Source organism: Rhinopithecus roxellana, chromosome 1 (genome assembly GCF_007565055.1).
Source record: "Rhinopithecus roxellana isolate Shanxi Qingling chromosome 1, ASM756505v1, whole genome shotgun sequence".
Lineage (NCBI taxonomy): Eukaryota > Metazoa > Chordata > Mammalia > Primates > Cercopithecidae > Rhinopithecus > Rhinopithecus roxellana.
In genome coordinates this window covers 126,373,930-126,389,665 of record NC_044549.1, presented here as the reverse complement: position 1 = coordinate 126,389,665, position 15,736 = coordinate 126,373,930, and the positions used below count along the sequence as shown (strand labels likewise).

The window sequence follows — 15,736 nt, the reverse complement described above, 5'->3', positions numbered from 1 at the left end:
CTTGGTGGACCTCTGATCCACCCGCCTTGGCCTCCCAAAGTGCTGGGATTACAGGCATAAGCCACCACGCCCGGCCAGCAACTCCCAATGTTACCATATGAGCAGCTTTGGTACAAGGACATGTTTCATATGAATAGCTTTCACTTTAGAAAACACCCACTTTCCCGCACATGACCCAGATGCCTTACGCTGGAACCCGCCTTTTCCTCGTCAGGGGAGGTCCTGGATCCCCCTACCCAGGACCCACCTCGCCTTTCTCGTTGCGGATAAGCCGGTTGAATTCTTTGCCTTCTAAGCACAGGAAGTCATCCCCAGGTGTCAGAATGCCACATTTGGTGGCAATGGCCCGGGCTGTGTTGATGTTGTCACCTGTCACCATTCTGACAGTAATGCCAGCTTGTTTGCATTTGGCAATAGCATCTGGCACCTTCAGAGAGTGAAGAAAGGGGAAAGGTGCAGATGAGGGTGGTGACCCTGGTAAGCTGTCCCTGTACGTCTGTCCCTTTGTGGCAGACATGAGACAGGCACCCTAGAAGTGGTGCCATGTGGCATGGGCTAGGTCTGGCCATGTTGATATTGTTAGGTGCCACCTCACTTCTGTCCTACCCACAGCAGTCACATTTGAATTTGCCCTACTGCACCACGAGTTGAAGGGGAAATTTGCTTTGGGAGCCAGGTGTAAAAACTTGCTCTTCCACTTACAATTGAGACTCCTTGGCAGGGCATGGATGGCATTTTGCGATCTGGCCACTGCTTTCTTTTATAGCAGAAGCTTCTGCCACTCTCTACCCACCTGGCCCATGCTCCAACCATATCAGCTCTTTGTAATTTCCCACATGCATGACACCCTCTCATGCCTCTGGGCCTTGACAATTAATAGTCCATCTGTCTACACTTCTTAGAAGCAGAGACTTTTCAATCCCCTAGTGTCTAGAATAGTTATCAGCACACAGCAGTTACTCAAAAAGAATGTGTTGATTGAAAGGAGGGAGCTAAAGACAAAGTTGGTGTCCTGATTAAATCAATCTCCTGACAATACTTAAGTGTCAGATAATGAGCCCAATAAGCCCTTTGCTTCTGAACACTCAGACAGCATTAACCCTGGTAATGCCACATTCTATCAAACTGGTACTCCACAGCAGTCCTGTGAAGCAGGAAGCACAGAAACATCTATCCCTGTGAGAAGCAGTTAGGTTACCTGCCTGGGGTCACAACTAGAAAGGGAACTAGTACTCCATTTCCTGAGACTCCTGGGTGGCTTCCCACCCTCTCACCTCTGGGCGCACAGGGTCCTCAATGCCCACCACAGCGATACAGGTCAGTTCAGTGAGGATCTCATTCTCATTGTCCCAAGAGGGCTCTGCGTCATTGAAATCCCGGTAAGCTATGCAGATAGTCCGGAGTCCGTCACAGGCCATGGGCTCGATGACAGTGCGTATCATATCATCTCTGTCTTTATTCCTGAATGGCACTGCTTCCCCTTTCCGGTCCAGGATTCGATTACACCTGGGGAGGTGCACAGTAAGAACGCGGTGTCTCCCTTCCCACTCAATACATTTCTATAATCATTGACAGACATTTTGACCACTCTGTATTATTCCTAAAGACATTGCTCCAAGCGTGGCCAAACATTTCCTTCATCCATTAGCCAGCTGAGTCCCTCTTTCCAAGGTGGGCGGGCTGTGAATGGAGTAAGGTCTAGGTAGGTAGAGAGTAGGATTCTCCTATGTCATCTGTTCTTACCCATATGTGAATGCAATGCGAGTCATTTGTGAATCACCTGCTCTTTTGAACTTCTTGAAGGCAGAGAAACTTTTTCAATCCGAGTATTCAGAATAGTGCTCACTGTGTGGTGGTGGTTTAGGGGGAGATTTCCTATACAAGAATGTGCTGATTAAAAGAAGGTGGCTAAAGCCAAGTTGGGGCACTGGTTAATTCAGCCCTACTGGCCCTACATCTAAGTAGGGTCAACTTTTGATGATCTATGGGTAATCTATTAATAGTCACTTTTTTTTTTTGTGAGACAGAGTCTCACTCTGTCACCCAGGCTGGAGTGCAGTGGTGCAATCTTGGCTCACTGCACCCTCCACCTTCTGGGTTCAAGCGATTCTCCTGCCTCAGCCTCCTGAGTAGCTGGGATTACAGCGCGCACACTATGCCTGGCTAATTTTTGTATTTTTTTTTAGTAGAGACAGGGTTTCACCATGTTGTTCGGGCTGGTTTCGAACTCCTGACCTCATGATCCGCCTGCCTCGGCCTCCCAAAGTGCTGGGATTACAGGCGTGAGCCACTGCGCCTGGCCGAATAGTCACTTTTAAAGTTACGTAAATTCCCTGTAATCAGAAATGGGAATGGGAAGGAAAGAGAACACAGAACAAACATTTCTAGTACTTGTTATGTACAAGGCATTTTACATACATTGAATCATTTAGTTACAGTGAGGCGGTAGTACTTTTAGGAGCTGAGTACTGCTCTCTCTGTTTTCAGATTAGGAAATGGAAACTGAGGATCGTCCAGGTCTGAATCCTGGCTGTGCCACTGTTAGCTGTATCACCTTGAGTGAGATACTTAACTTCCTTAAATCTCTGTTTTCTCATCTGTAAAACTGGGATCATCACAGTACCCACCATACTGAGTTGTGAGGATTAAATACAACAAGCCACCGTAAGCACTTAAAAAACATGCGTGGCCTGAGTAGACGCTTGGATATTAGTTATTATGGCACCACCTGGCTGGAGGGCTCCCTCATCTGCATGGGTTCAGTGTGGGGTGTGCACCCATGCCTTCCTGAGGAGAGGCTCTTGAAGGGAAGCAGAGCGGTCAAGGGTGCTCACTTGCGCAAGATGATCTCAGAGGCGCCCTTGCTGTACATACGGAAGCCACCGCTGGGATTCCTGATGACGGTGCTCATTGACTTGCGCACTGAATTGAAGGTGTACACCTTGTAGAGCTTCTCCTCGGGCACTTCATTACGCACAGCCTGGTAATCCTGCTTCAGATCTGTGACAAAGCCTAGCAGGGCACACTCGGTCTTGTTGCCCACCTGCCGAGGCAGGCCTCCCTCCTTCTCTGGAGGCTAGGAGAAGAAATATACACAGCACTAGTGAGTAAGATGTCTTGACAAGGCAGAGAACTTAGGGAGGAACGAACTCATTTACAAAGCCTTCACATTATATACCTAGAGCTCATGGGGGAAATAACATTTGTTTTTTGTTTTTTTTTTTCTTTTCTTTTTTGGAGATGGAGTCTCGCTCTGTTGCCCAGCCTGGAGTGCAGTGGCACGATCTCGGCTCACTGCAACCTCCACCTCCTGGGTTCAAGTGATTCTCCTGCCTCAGCCTCCCGAGTAGCTGGGTCTACAGGTACCTGCCACCATGCCTGGCTAATTTTTGTATTTTTAGTAGATATGGGGTTTCACCATGTTGGTCAGGCTGGTCTCAAACTCCTGACCTCAGGGGATCTGCCCACCTTGACCTCCCAAAGTGTTGGGATTACAGGCGTGAGCCACCGCACCTGGCATCTTTTTTCTTTTTCTTTTTGACATAGCATCTTGCTCTGCTGCCCAGGCTTGACTGCAGTGGTGTGATTTCAGCTCACTGCAGCCTTGACCTTTTAGGCTCAAGTGATCCTCCCACCTCAGCTTCCCGAGTAGCTGGGACTACAGGTGCGTAATCATGCCTGGCTAATTTTGTTTATTTTTGTAGAGATGAGGTCTCACAATATCGCTCAGGCTGGTCTCAAACCCCTGGGCTCAAGCGATCCTCCCACTTTGGCTTCCCAAAGTGCTGGGATTACAGACGTGAGCCACTATGCCCAGCCTGTTTTTTTTCAAGCATAGGCAGAGAGTGGTCAGTGGTAACTGTGATCCTTGTGCCATCCAGGGCTTAGGGATTTTGTAGTTTGCTCTAGTGGTAGTGCTGGTGTCTCGCCTTGTGTGGTCTTATTCTAATACTCTGTGCTTGTTTCTGGAAAGTGAGTAATTTCCTTCTGATAAGCCCAATTCTACTTTGGGCTACTTTCTACTTGCCCTCCTTAGAGACATTGCCTTTACATGCTAATCGGGAGGGTATTTCCTGGCTATAGATTTTTACAGGCCCTTGCCCCAAACCCTCCATTGACTCCCAGGTACTTTTCCATAGTCTCACCCAAACATGTTCACTCCAGAGTGAGAAATGGTGCTCACTCTCACCTGGGATGAGAATTTAGGGATGGCAATTTAGGCAGTGTAAACAATAAGAGGGTTCATTTCAGAGAAAATGGATGTTCCCTTCCAACCAACCACCCATTCTGAGTGTCTAGGCAAAGGAGATGCTTACCAGAATCTTGGAGGTATAAGCGCTGTTGATAGAAATGCCATTGACAATGAGGTCCAGGACTTTGGGCAGGAAGACATCAGGGCTTGGGATTTGACGGTAATGGATGCCCCCAATATAAGCCTGTACCACAGTCATGCGGTTCATGGTCAACGTGCCTGTCTTATCAGAGCAGATGGCGGTGGCATTGCCCATGGTCTCACAAGCATCCAAGTGCCGCACCAGGTTATTGTCTTTCATCATTTTCTACAAAGGAGAAAAGACTTGAGAGGGGGACTAACTGGACTCTCCTAAATATAGGTCAAAGCCACTTCCTAGCCAATACCTCTCCATATTTCATCTTCCAGTCCCACACAAAAATCCAAGATACTGGCTGGGTGCGGTGATTCATGCCTGTAATCTCAGCACTTTGGGAGGCTGAGGTGGGCAGATCACCTGAGGTCAGGAGTTCAAGACCAGACTGGCTAACATGGTGAAACCCTGTCTCTACAAAAGATACAAAAAGTAGCTGGGCGTGGTGGTGCACACCTGTAATCCCAGCTACTTGGGAGGCTGAGGCACGAGAATTGAACCTGGGAGGCTGAGGTTGCACCATTGCACTCCAGCCTGGGTGACAGAGACTCTGTCTTAAAAAAAAAAAAAAAAATCCAAGATACCATTTTTGTCATTCTCTGAAGGTTCTACAGGGTCATTTCAACATTGATGCATCTGACAGAGATAGTCCTTCCATAACACCAGGGACTTCTGCTCTTGTGAGGCACCAGCCAAAGTTTACAGATGATAGAATGGCTTATCTTTTCACTAAGGGTTACATGGTACCCTTCCCTCCCATCTCTATCCTAAAGGAAGAGATAGGATTGTTCCAGTCTCACCTTCACAGAGTAGGCCAGTGAGATGGTGACAGCCAGAGGCAGCCCCTCTGGCACAGCCACCACCAGTACAGTGACGCCGATGATGAAGAACTTGACAAAGTACTGGATGTAGATCGGAGTACACTCAGGGAGCCATGGTCTGCGATTTATCACAAAGTTGTCAATCACGAAGTATAGAATCAGGATGAAAACTGTGAGAGCAGACATGAGTAGACCTGTCCAGAGAAACAAGTCACATGAACCCAGGCCTGAGGGCATTCCTAGGGCCCTAGCCAGAGATAGAATGGCATCAGTTGTAGCCTTTGTTGCCAATTGTTAAAACCACCATCTCCAGGAAGACTTACTAAAATTCCCACCCAGTCTCTGTTGCTTATACATTATGGCATAAGGAACAAACACTGGTTTCAAAGACACAGGTTCTATTCTCAGCACTGTACTAACTTGACTTGTGGCTTTGGAAAAGTCATTGACCCTCTCTGGGCCTGTTTCCTAGATCAAATTCCTCATTCATAAATCAGGGGGTTGATCTGTTTCCTGAAACAGCATTCTATGATCCTATTCCACACCCACCCTCTCCCTATGATTCATAATGTCATGACTGTACTTGTCCATTTCCTAGTAGTTTATCAATTTTGACTTCTCCCCTACTAACCTCCGAAAGCTGGACAATTCACACCTTGTTTACAGCAATGCCTCTATGGTGCTAGTGTGTCACCTGCGTGACTAACTCTTAGAACAGCGCTTCCCAACCTTTCTCTTATCATGGCACACATAGAAGATGCCAATAATAGTAAATATTTATGTGGGCACCTACTGTGGGCCAGGCAAGCACTTCACAACAACCCTGTGAGATAAGTTACTATTATCACTCCCTTTTTAAAGATGACGAAGTGAAAGTACTGAGAGGTCTTTGGTATCGTTCATTGGTAGAGTGACCAAACCATCCTGAGACTACTGAACAGCTTCCAGGGATGTGGGGCTTTGCTAAAATTGAGAAAATCCCAAGCAAACTGGGATGGTTGGTGACCCTACACATTACAGTACGTGAAAGAATCTGCTGAAGGTCAAAACCGACTGGCCTAGGGATTCTGATTGCCATGGGTGCTGCCTGGTTGCTTTGAGGGCTGATGGAATCAACACCTGGGGACAACTGTCCCTAACTGTGGCACAATATTTGGGAAAAGCTCTGCTTTAAATCATTGTCTGGTTTTGGTTTTTGCTTTTCCCAAGGGCCAGATGATTTGGGGGCCTCCAAGCAAGGCTAGAGATGATGTCGATGAAAGCAAATTCTTCTGTACTTTACTTGATTAGAGCCAGGACTCAGGTGGAGAAGCAAGCCACCGAGGGTGCAAATTTAAGAAGGAACTCACTCTTCAGGTGGTGGAAGGCATCTGACTTGCCTCACCCTATTCCTGGACTGGCCTAATATATAAAATAAAGCAACAAAGGAGACTAGTGGCCAGCCATCAGGTAGCTTGTACTCTCTAAGAAGAATAAGGCAGGGGCCAGGTGCAGTGGCTCACGCCTGTAATCCCAACACTTTGGGAGGCTGAGGCTGGCAGATCACTTGAGGCCATGGGATCACTTGAGGCCAGGGGCAGATCACTCGAGGACAGGAGTTCAAGACTAGCCTGCCCAACATGGCGAAACCCAGTCTTTACTAAAAATTAGCCAGGCATGGTGGTGCACGCCTGTAATCCCAGCTACTCGGGAGACTCACTGGAACCCCTGAGGTGGAGGTTGCAGTGAGCCAAGATTGCATCACTGCATTCCAGCTTGGATGACAGAGTGAGGCTTTCTCACAAACAAACGAACAAACAAATAATAAAAACAATAATAATAAACAATAATAAAAAATTATAAAACAAAAACAATAATAAAAAAACAAGGCAAGGATTAGGAGAATAGTACAAGGGTTAGGTGGGGTATATTTAACGTTTCAGACCTGTGTGTTTGATCCTGCACCTGCAACTCATCTCATCCATGTATAGTTCATATGCAAGAGATTTCACCATAGTTAAAATTAGCTAGGTACTAGAATGGACACGAAGAGGTTAGGCCAACTCAGTCCAGTAGATCTTTCTGTGAAACTTAAGAAGTTCTCTATCTGTGCTGTCCAATATGACAGCCACTGCTAGCACATGTGGCTCGTGACCAACTAAAATGTGCCCCAGCAACTGGATTTTTAACTTTATTTACTTGTAATTAATTTAAATTGCAGCAGTCACATGTGGTGAGTGGCTGCTATGGTGGACAGCATGGATCCCACCATCTAGTGTGTGCAAATTGAATCAGCAGTGTTGGCATCCTGTGGGGGTTTGTTAGGAATGCAGAATCTCAGGCTCCACACCAGATCCCCTGAACTGAATCTGCACTTTAACAAGACCCCCAGGTAAGCTGTATACAGCTATATAAAGTGCAGAAATATGCTGATTATGATTGTGGTAAACAGAAAGGTGGAATCAGAGAATAAACAGTGGTAAAAGACTATTCTCTGGCAGGGCATGGTGGCTCATGCCTGTAATCCTAGCACTTTGGGAGGCCAAGGTGGGCGGATCACTTGAGGCCAGGAGTTTGAGACCAGCCTGGCCAACATGGTGAAACCCCATCTCTACTAAAAATACAAGAATTAGATTGGCGTGGTGGTGTGTACCTATAGTCCCCACTACTCGGGTGGCTGAGGCAGGAGAATCGCTTGAACCCAGGAGGTGGAGTCTGCAGTGAGTTGAGATGGTGCCACTGCACTCCAGCCTGGGCAACAGAGGAAGACTCCATCTCAAAAACAAAAAACAAAAAACAAAAAAACTATTCCTTGAGGGATATGTCCACTGAAGTAGCAATCTTCTATTTCTTCTTCCCACTCCCCATTCTCCCCCTCCATTGAAAGAAGGTGGTAAGACAGGAAAATGCAGAGGCAAGTGATGGAGAAGCCACTTTCTCATATGCAGAGTGCATTTAGAGAGGGCCTGTCTAACCACAGCCTTCCTTCTTCCTCCAGTCCTTACTTGGTATTTATTGCTCTGTGCTTGGCCAGATCCTACTACTATGCTAGGGAATTGCCTCTAGCAAGCTGCAGCCTTCTCTATCTTTAAGGAATTTACAACCCAAAACAAGAGACAGGTAAGTAGTTATTAAAGTCTTCCTTCTTGCTAATGTAAATCTCCCCTACTGTAATATATGCTCTTTACTTCTCATTCATTTGGATTAAGAGATCTCACGGCCATTAACCCTTACACACAGGAAAACATTTCTCTCTGAAAAAGCCTAGGGAGCAACCAAACAGTGGCGGAGATAGGGACACAGTTGCCTAGCCCCAACTAGCCATCCTGAAGTTTCACCTTCTTTCTGCCAGTCTCAGTTGGTGCAGAAAGAAGGGGATAAAAGTGATGAGGATCCAGGATAATACTGATAACCACAATGAGTACCCTACTCACCAGCTTTCCCAATCTGAACAGCCAGGCGAGTCAGCTTGCCCTGCAGCACTGACTTCTCCTTTTTAGGCACCTTGACTGCCTTCTTGTCTTTTTCTTCATTGTCGATTCCCTCCTGGCTATTGAGTGGCTGGATTTCCAGGGCCACTCCATCTTGGGTCTTTGCTAGAGTGTACAGACAAATAGGACAGGTGAGCAGGCAAGGTGGTAGCACTGAGTGGCAGGCAGGTGGAAACCAAAAAACCTTCCTGTCTCTTTCCCAGGATATACCTTGGACCCTGATATCAGTCCCGACCACTCGCAACCCATGCTAGACATGGAACTTGCCTTCAACACTCTATTAGGGCCTTTGGAATAATATTCTAATGACTTCAGATGAAACTGGGGTGCTTTTAGGGTATGGATTTCTTCTTCAGTGGCAGCTTCCTGGCACTACCTCAGAGTCCCAAGCCAGATTTATTCCAGCAAGGGGATTAATCATGTCACTAAGCGCTATTAAAACAACCATCCTTCCTGGAACTCAGTGCTTACAATAGTGAGTCTTTACTGCAGAAAGGGGCTGAAGGAGAGGGTTGGCAGATGTTTCTAGAGCACAAGATTGCTCTGTTAAATGGTTTATCTCTCTCTCTCTCTCTCTCTCTCTATTGTCAGGGAAGAAACACATACCCCTAGACCCAGGGTATTTTCCAGCTCCTTCTAGCAGTTGAAGGATAGGAAAAGAAAATTCCCTTTCTTCCCTGCCTGACAAAGGTAGAGAGATACAGAGTGGGACCTAGGGTTAAGTCTTTTGGGGAAGAGGGAAGAAGCTGGTGTGAGGGACCTCCTGTAATAAGAGAAAGCAGGGATAAAGAGAGACATATAAATCCATTTTGCTTTTAAAAGAAGAGTTAAAGACCTAAAATTAAGGAATTATTTCTGTTTAGCTCTGGTTTTCTAATGTGATGACTTTATTTCTAAAGACTGCTGTGATGCGGGTTACAAAGCAGAAACAAATCTCTAGGAGTGTCACAAGAGAGCAGTTCTTGCTGGCTCCCAGCACCACTCCATTTTCACCCCTGCAGGGCTCAGCCCCTTGCTTAGGATACCCTTCCTGAGTAGTCCCTGCTGTCAGACTCACAAACAAGAAGACAGAGACGGAATGTGAACACAGCCACCAAAAGAGAAACACACATCAGATCAGGAGGAAGAAAACAGACTGTGGCGAGAACAAAGAAGGGAGGTGGGGAGAGAGGTACAGAGAAAGGGCTCTCTCCAAGCACCCCTGAGAAGACCAGCAGAGAAGGGATCCAGACCAGAAGAGGACACTGATGAGGAAGCTATCAAGAGGAGGGTGCAGGGACTGCCCACCCCACCTCTCTCCACCATGAGGACCCTGAAGTCTTCCAACCCAGGAACTGATGACTGTTGATGTTTAAATCAGGCTGAGGGCAATGAAGCAGAGTTCAGCTCCCTGGGAAGAGCAGATCAATTCTACACACTCCCCAAGAGAAACCTTGACATGACATTCTGTGAGCCAACAGCAGAGGGTGCTGTTGTCCCATCTTAGATTGGGATCAGGCCCTTGAGACCACCCCAAAAATCTCTGCACCTTCCTCAGGATGAGGCATCTGAGCCACAGCAGGAGATAACAGATTTATGGAGAGGAAAAGGGAGAAGGCAGATGGCCTGGAAAGGTCTGGTTTGAGCATGGGCAGGTAGAGATGGCAAATGAGTGGTTGGAGAGGTTACCTTTGTTGCGATTTTCAGGGACTCCTTGCTTTTTACCTGTTTGAACAAGAAAGAAAAAAGTGGGGTCGAAACCCAAAGTGACTATCAAGAGATCCAATTTGTTGGTCCTGCTCAGAGCCCAGAAGGGCGACAGTTAAGTGGTCGGGTTGCAGGGAAGGGACATAAATGTAAAGGAAGCTCACATCTCTGCTTTCACTCATTCTTGCTAGAGGCTCTCATGAATCCTCGGGATAGCCACCAAAACGCTCATGTAGGTGAGTGCATACTCACACCTGAGGTGCTTTCTCTTGCTCCTGGCCTGAGTCACATTGCTTGGAAAAATAGGGTGAGGATTAGGAAGTGAGAGGTTTGAACTGTTTCTGCCTGATGGCAAAGACTCTGAAAGGTGTCTCCATGTTACTTCAATAGCACCAGGCAAGCTTCCTCCTTATTCTTCTGCAGGCAGCTGCAGAAACGAATTGTTTAGTTCCTGAGAGAATGTGTTTTGTTTCCTTTTCATAAACTGTCCTCCACTAAACAGCTCAAGATGATTCTCCAGCCATGTGGTAGAAACCTTCTCTCCCCTAAGGGAAGAAGGAATGCTTAGGGAAATGTGTAGACTTGGTTTTAGTATCTTTTCCTCTTTCTCCCTCTTATTCTTTCCTTCAGGAATAACTGAGGGGCAAAGACTGAACTAACTGTTCCTACTCTTTTAGTTGTGTGTCTCTTCCACTGAGAGCCCACAGTTTCGGCAGAAATCTATTTTATTCTTCTGGTCAATTTTCTCTTAGTCTTGATGGTTCGTTTAATCCCCCATCTTTGAGGAAGAAAGTTGGGGGAGGAGGAGTACATGGAAGGCATTTGGGGCTACAGCACCTAGCCAGTTTATTTAGGGCAGGCTTTATAACTTACCCCTTTACAAGCCACCAATAGACACAAAAATCAAGGCTCAAATTCAACCTGATTTGGGAGCCTAGAGCCAGGTTCTGGTTTTCATCAGAGCCCCCTGGAGCCAAGGATTTATATCTTTATCTTAGCAAGGAGTTTGGATATCTGCTTTCTTCATCGCAGCAGTCTTCTAACCATGCTTTCTATCCAGACCTGCTCCCTCGCTTCCTTGTTTGTCCGTGGGGATGAGAGGAAGGAGAATCTCATTCCAGATGCCCCTTACCTTTCTTCTTCTTCTCCCCTTCGTCATCCTCATTGACCCCCAAGAGAGTAAGGATGATTCCAGTCTGAGAGTTGACACCAACAGCCGTCACCACCATCCGGCCAGAACCTTCCATGACATGGGTCCCTACATGGGAAAGGAGAAGATGGGAAGGAATGGTTTTTTAATACCTAGACATGATTTGATATGAAACACAAATTTAGAAGAAAAAATAGTCCTCCCTACCCCATGGATAATGATGTGTTTAGCACAGTAGGAAAAGGTCAAGAGCTGGGCACATTTAAAACAGACCAGACAAATTGGGAGTAAGGAGGAAAATGTGTCTAACCGCTTTAGGGTAAGCCCTCCCTTCTGCCCCCACTCCCACCCCTGCAACCAGCAGAGCCCCTTCAAGGCCCTTGTAACACTTGTTTCACAGAAAACTTCATTTAGGCTGCCTGATATCCTTGTATTCCACCCACTAAAATGCTGCTGCCCCAGTTGAATCCCAGGGAAGGAGATGGGACACAGTCAGAAGAGAGAACATGGTCTGGAACCTGTGGCCTGGGTGTTTGCAGGGAGGTAAATGGGAACTTGGGTAGCCAGGGCCTATACCTGAGAGCAACATGGGGTCTTTGTCCAGGGACTTCTTGACATGGTCAGATTCCCCTGTCAGAGAGCTCTCATCAATCTTCAGATCATTCCCTTGGATCAGGATCCCATCTGCAGGCAGCAGATCACCTAGAGCACAAAGGGGAAGGAGGGACAGTGAAGGAGATAGTAAGAGACTGGCTGAGGGTAGGGACCTCCAACTCCTTCAACCCCATCTCACGGCTGCTCCCGTGGGCCCTATCTGGAGGGCAATGGTCGTGAGTACATGGAGAGTCTTTACAAGACTTCAGCTCTGTACAACCTGGGAGAAGGTTGCTTTCCAGGCATTATAAATTCCAACTCTTATTCATCCCCAACACCTTTCCATGGCTTGAATATTACACACTGTTAACCCTAAGACACACAGAGTACAAGTCTGACAATCTTGCGGCAGAGTTTCAGCTACTCCTTTCTGAAATTCCTTCCCACAACCTCTTTAAACTCTAACCTAGAAGTGAATACAATTTTGGATCTTATCTTTTTGGGTTTTCAGCAATTCCCAGCCCCCTCATGCCAAAGGATCTATCCCTTAAATGGGGGTGGTGGTGGGGTAAGCAAAAGAAATACGGAGCTCTCACCGTATTTGACTTGGGCAATATCACCAACCACAATCTCAGCCACGGGGAGCTGGATGAGTTGACCATTTCGGATGATGGAGAACTTTTGCTCCTGTTCAATGCGGTTCTGCAGCCCACGGAATTGCTTCTCTTTGCTCCAATCATTAAAGGCAGTCACTAACACCACGATGATCACTGAGAAAAGGATGGCTGCCCCCTCAATCCAGCCAGCTTGTGCCTCATTTTCATCTTCTGGGGTAGTTGCGACTTGACCACACACTATCCCAGGAAGGGAGAGAAATAATCACTGAAGGGTTTTTGTTGACAATAAGAAATGGGAGTAGTGCTTCCACAATTCCCCCAAGATAGAAAGTCAGGAAAAGTGAATAACAGCAAATACAACTGTTGACTGGAAGAGGATATCAGAGGATAGTAGGATTGAGTATTATCTTATCATGAGTATAACTATTTATGTTAATCCAAAAGAGGTAAATGACTAAATAGTACAAACTATCAAATTTAGGCAAGTCACATGTAAGGACACACTTATGGTTCCCAACATGGTCAGGCTTTCACTACTGTTTCCCATAATGCGAGACAATTGGTGGCAGGGGGCACTTTGAGATGCAGGGTTTTGTTGGTTGGATAAGAGTAGAGAATTCCTGGCTGGGGATGCTGGTTCACACCTGTAATCCCAGCACTCTGGGAGGCCAAGGCAGGCAGATCGCTTGACCCCAGAGGTTTGAGACCAACCTGGGGAACATAGTGAGACCTTGTCTCTATGTTATAAAAATTATTAAATAGGCCGGGCAAGTGGGTCACACCTGTAATCCCAGCACTTGAGGAGGCCGAGGCAGGTGGATCACCTGAGGTCAGGAGTTTGATACTGGTCTGGTCAACATGGTAAGGCCCTGTCTCTACTAAAAATACAAAAATTAGCCAGGCATGATGGCACACACCTGTAATCCCAGCTACTCAGGAGGCTGAGGCATGAGAATCGCTTGAACCCAGGAGGTTGCAGTGAGCCCAGATCAAGCTGCTGCACCTAGTCTGGGTGACAGAGCAAGAATCCATTAAAAAAATAATAAACAAACAAATAAATGAATAAATAAATAAATAAAATGTCTTAAAAGGGTAGAGGATTCCTGACATTCTGAAAAAGGATTTAATGGAAGAAAGAAGGTGGGGGTGAGGTGGGGAGGAACCCTTGGAATAAGGATGAGTTGGAAGAATAGCTTAGTACTACTGCTGGTTTCCTTTGGAAAGCCCACTCTGGATAATGGGGGGAATGTTTTAAGCTATAACCTGTCAGCCACCAATACTAAGTGCTTTTTGGTGGTGGTGGAAAGCACCCAGATAAGAGTCAGGCTGAGTTGTTTAGGACACTCACGTTCATTTTCTTCACCAGCAGGGCGATAAAAGGACAGGACCAGGGAGATGATGGCTGCAATCTCCAGGATGATGAGTGTGACATCTTGAAGGGCTTCCCACACTAATTCTAAGAAGGTCTTGGGCTTTTTGGGGGGGATCACGTTGTGTCCGAACACCTGCCTACGTTTCTCCAGATCTGCAGGGTTCCCAGATAGACCTGAAAAGGAGATAGGAGTGGATGAATGAATGTAGAAAAAAAAGAAAATGATAAAAGACAGTTTTGAAGCGGCAATGAGTCATGATCATGCTATTACACTTTAGCCTGGGCAACAGAGAGAGACACTGTCTCAAAAATAAATAAAATAAAGAGCCAGGCATGGTGGCTCACACCTGTAATCCCAGCACTTTGGGAGGCCAAGATGGGTGGATTGCTTACATTTAGGACTTCAAGACCAGCCTGGGCAACATTGTGAAACCGTCTCCACAAAAAAGACAAATATTAGCCAGGCATGGTGTGGTGCACCTGTAGTCACAGCTACTCAGGAGGCCGAGGTGGGAGGACTCTTCTGACCTCAGGAGTTTGAGGCTGCAGTGAGCAGCAGTGATCATGTCACTGCACTCCAGCCTGGGCAACAAAGTGAGACCTTGTCTCTAAAATAAAATAAATAAAAAAGACCCCCTGCTTCCTGATTTGCTCAAGTATGAGATCCAGTTAGAGACAACCATCCTAATCTACCCAGGACTCAGAGAGGGTGGAACTTTCAGGCTAAAAATGGGCAAAATGAAACTGGTCAGCCACGGGACCACTCACTTATCTTAGTGACAAGTATAATCTGGATAAATTCCTAACCAGACGTAACATCTTATCTGCTACTGATTGAGTATGCCCCAGGCTCCAGCTCTGAGAATATAAATACTAAAGTGGTTCTTAGGATTCACATAGAACTTTTATGTCATATGAACAGGTAAATGCTGTGGTGATTTAAATGCAGAGTGAGCTGTCATCCATTGGCTCACACACAAAGGCCAGGAAGAACAAGCTCCTTGCTCAAGGTCATGCAGGACGGAGGCAGAGCCCACATACGTGTCCTGATTCTAAGATCCAGGAGCTTTAGGGGAGCATCAGAGCAGAGTCTTTGAGACCATAACTTGTGGGCATTCCCTTTAAGCACATGCGCCCCTCCTTTTCTGTCACACACATATACACACCTGTGTGCCTATGTGTGTGCATGCACACACACTCACAGAGGCACAAACACACACCACTGAGAGGTACTACCATTCTACTAAAGACTAAGTAGGTACTAAGGGATGTACTACTACTCAGATTGAATAAAACGCGAACAAGACAGGTGAGGCCACAAAGTTTTCAGATACTACACAGTACTTGATCACCAGCATCCTCCCCACCAACATATGTTTGCTTACATACCTCTGTGTACACAGACCACATACCACACATACCATACAGACACATACACACCACAAACCACATACATTACTCACATCACACACCATATGCACAATATACAGACACATACACACCAAACACAAACCACACACAGTACATACCACACAGTTATACGACACACACACACACACACAGACCACGTACCACATACATACCACACCTACTCTCTAGACACTTTCTCAGAAGGACAAGAGACAGGCAGAATTATTCTCA

General features: G+C 46.5%; 1 protein-coding gene across 9 annotated transcripts in view; it reads right to left on the bottom strand.

Moving 5' to 3' along the window:
* The window catches only part of ATP2B4 (ATPase plasma membrane Ca2+ transporting 4), a 108,673-nt gene that overhangs the window by 24,316 nt on the left and 68,621 nt on the right, over positions 1-15,736 (bottom strand). For all 9 annotated transcript variants that reach the window (XM_010352876.2, XM_010352877.2, XM_010352871.2 and 6 more), the window contains 11 exons: positions 14,072-14,269; positions 12,703-12,960; positions 12,089-12,214; positions 11,495-11,620; positions 10,345-10,380; positions 8,620-8,781; positions 5,186-5,400; positions 4,317-4,559; positions 2,835-3,076; positions 1,275-1,506; positions 248-427 (listed from right to left, as the gene is read on the bottom strand). In XM_010352876.2, coding sequence (XP_010351178.1) covers positions 248-427; positions 1,275-1,506; positions 2,835-3,076; positions 4,317-4,559; positions 5,186-5,400; positions 8,620-8,781; positions 10,345-10,380; positions 11,495-11,620; positions 12,089-12,214; positions 12,703-12,960; positions 14,072-14,269 — 2,018 coding nt within the window. The remainder of the gene's footprint in view (positions 1-247; positions 428-1,274; positions 1,507-2,834; positions 3,077-4,316; positions 4,560-5,185; positions 5,401-8,619; positions 8,782-10,344; positions 10,381-11,494; positions 11,621-12,088; positions 12,215-12,702; positions 12,961-14,071; positions 14,270-15,736) is intronic.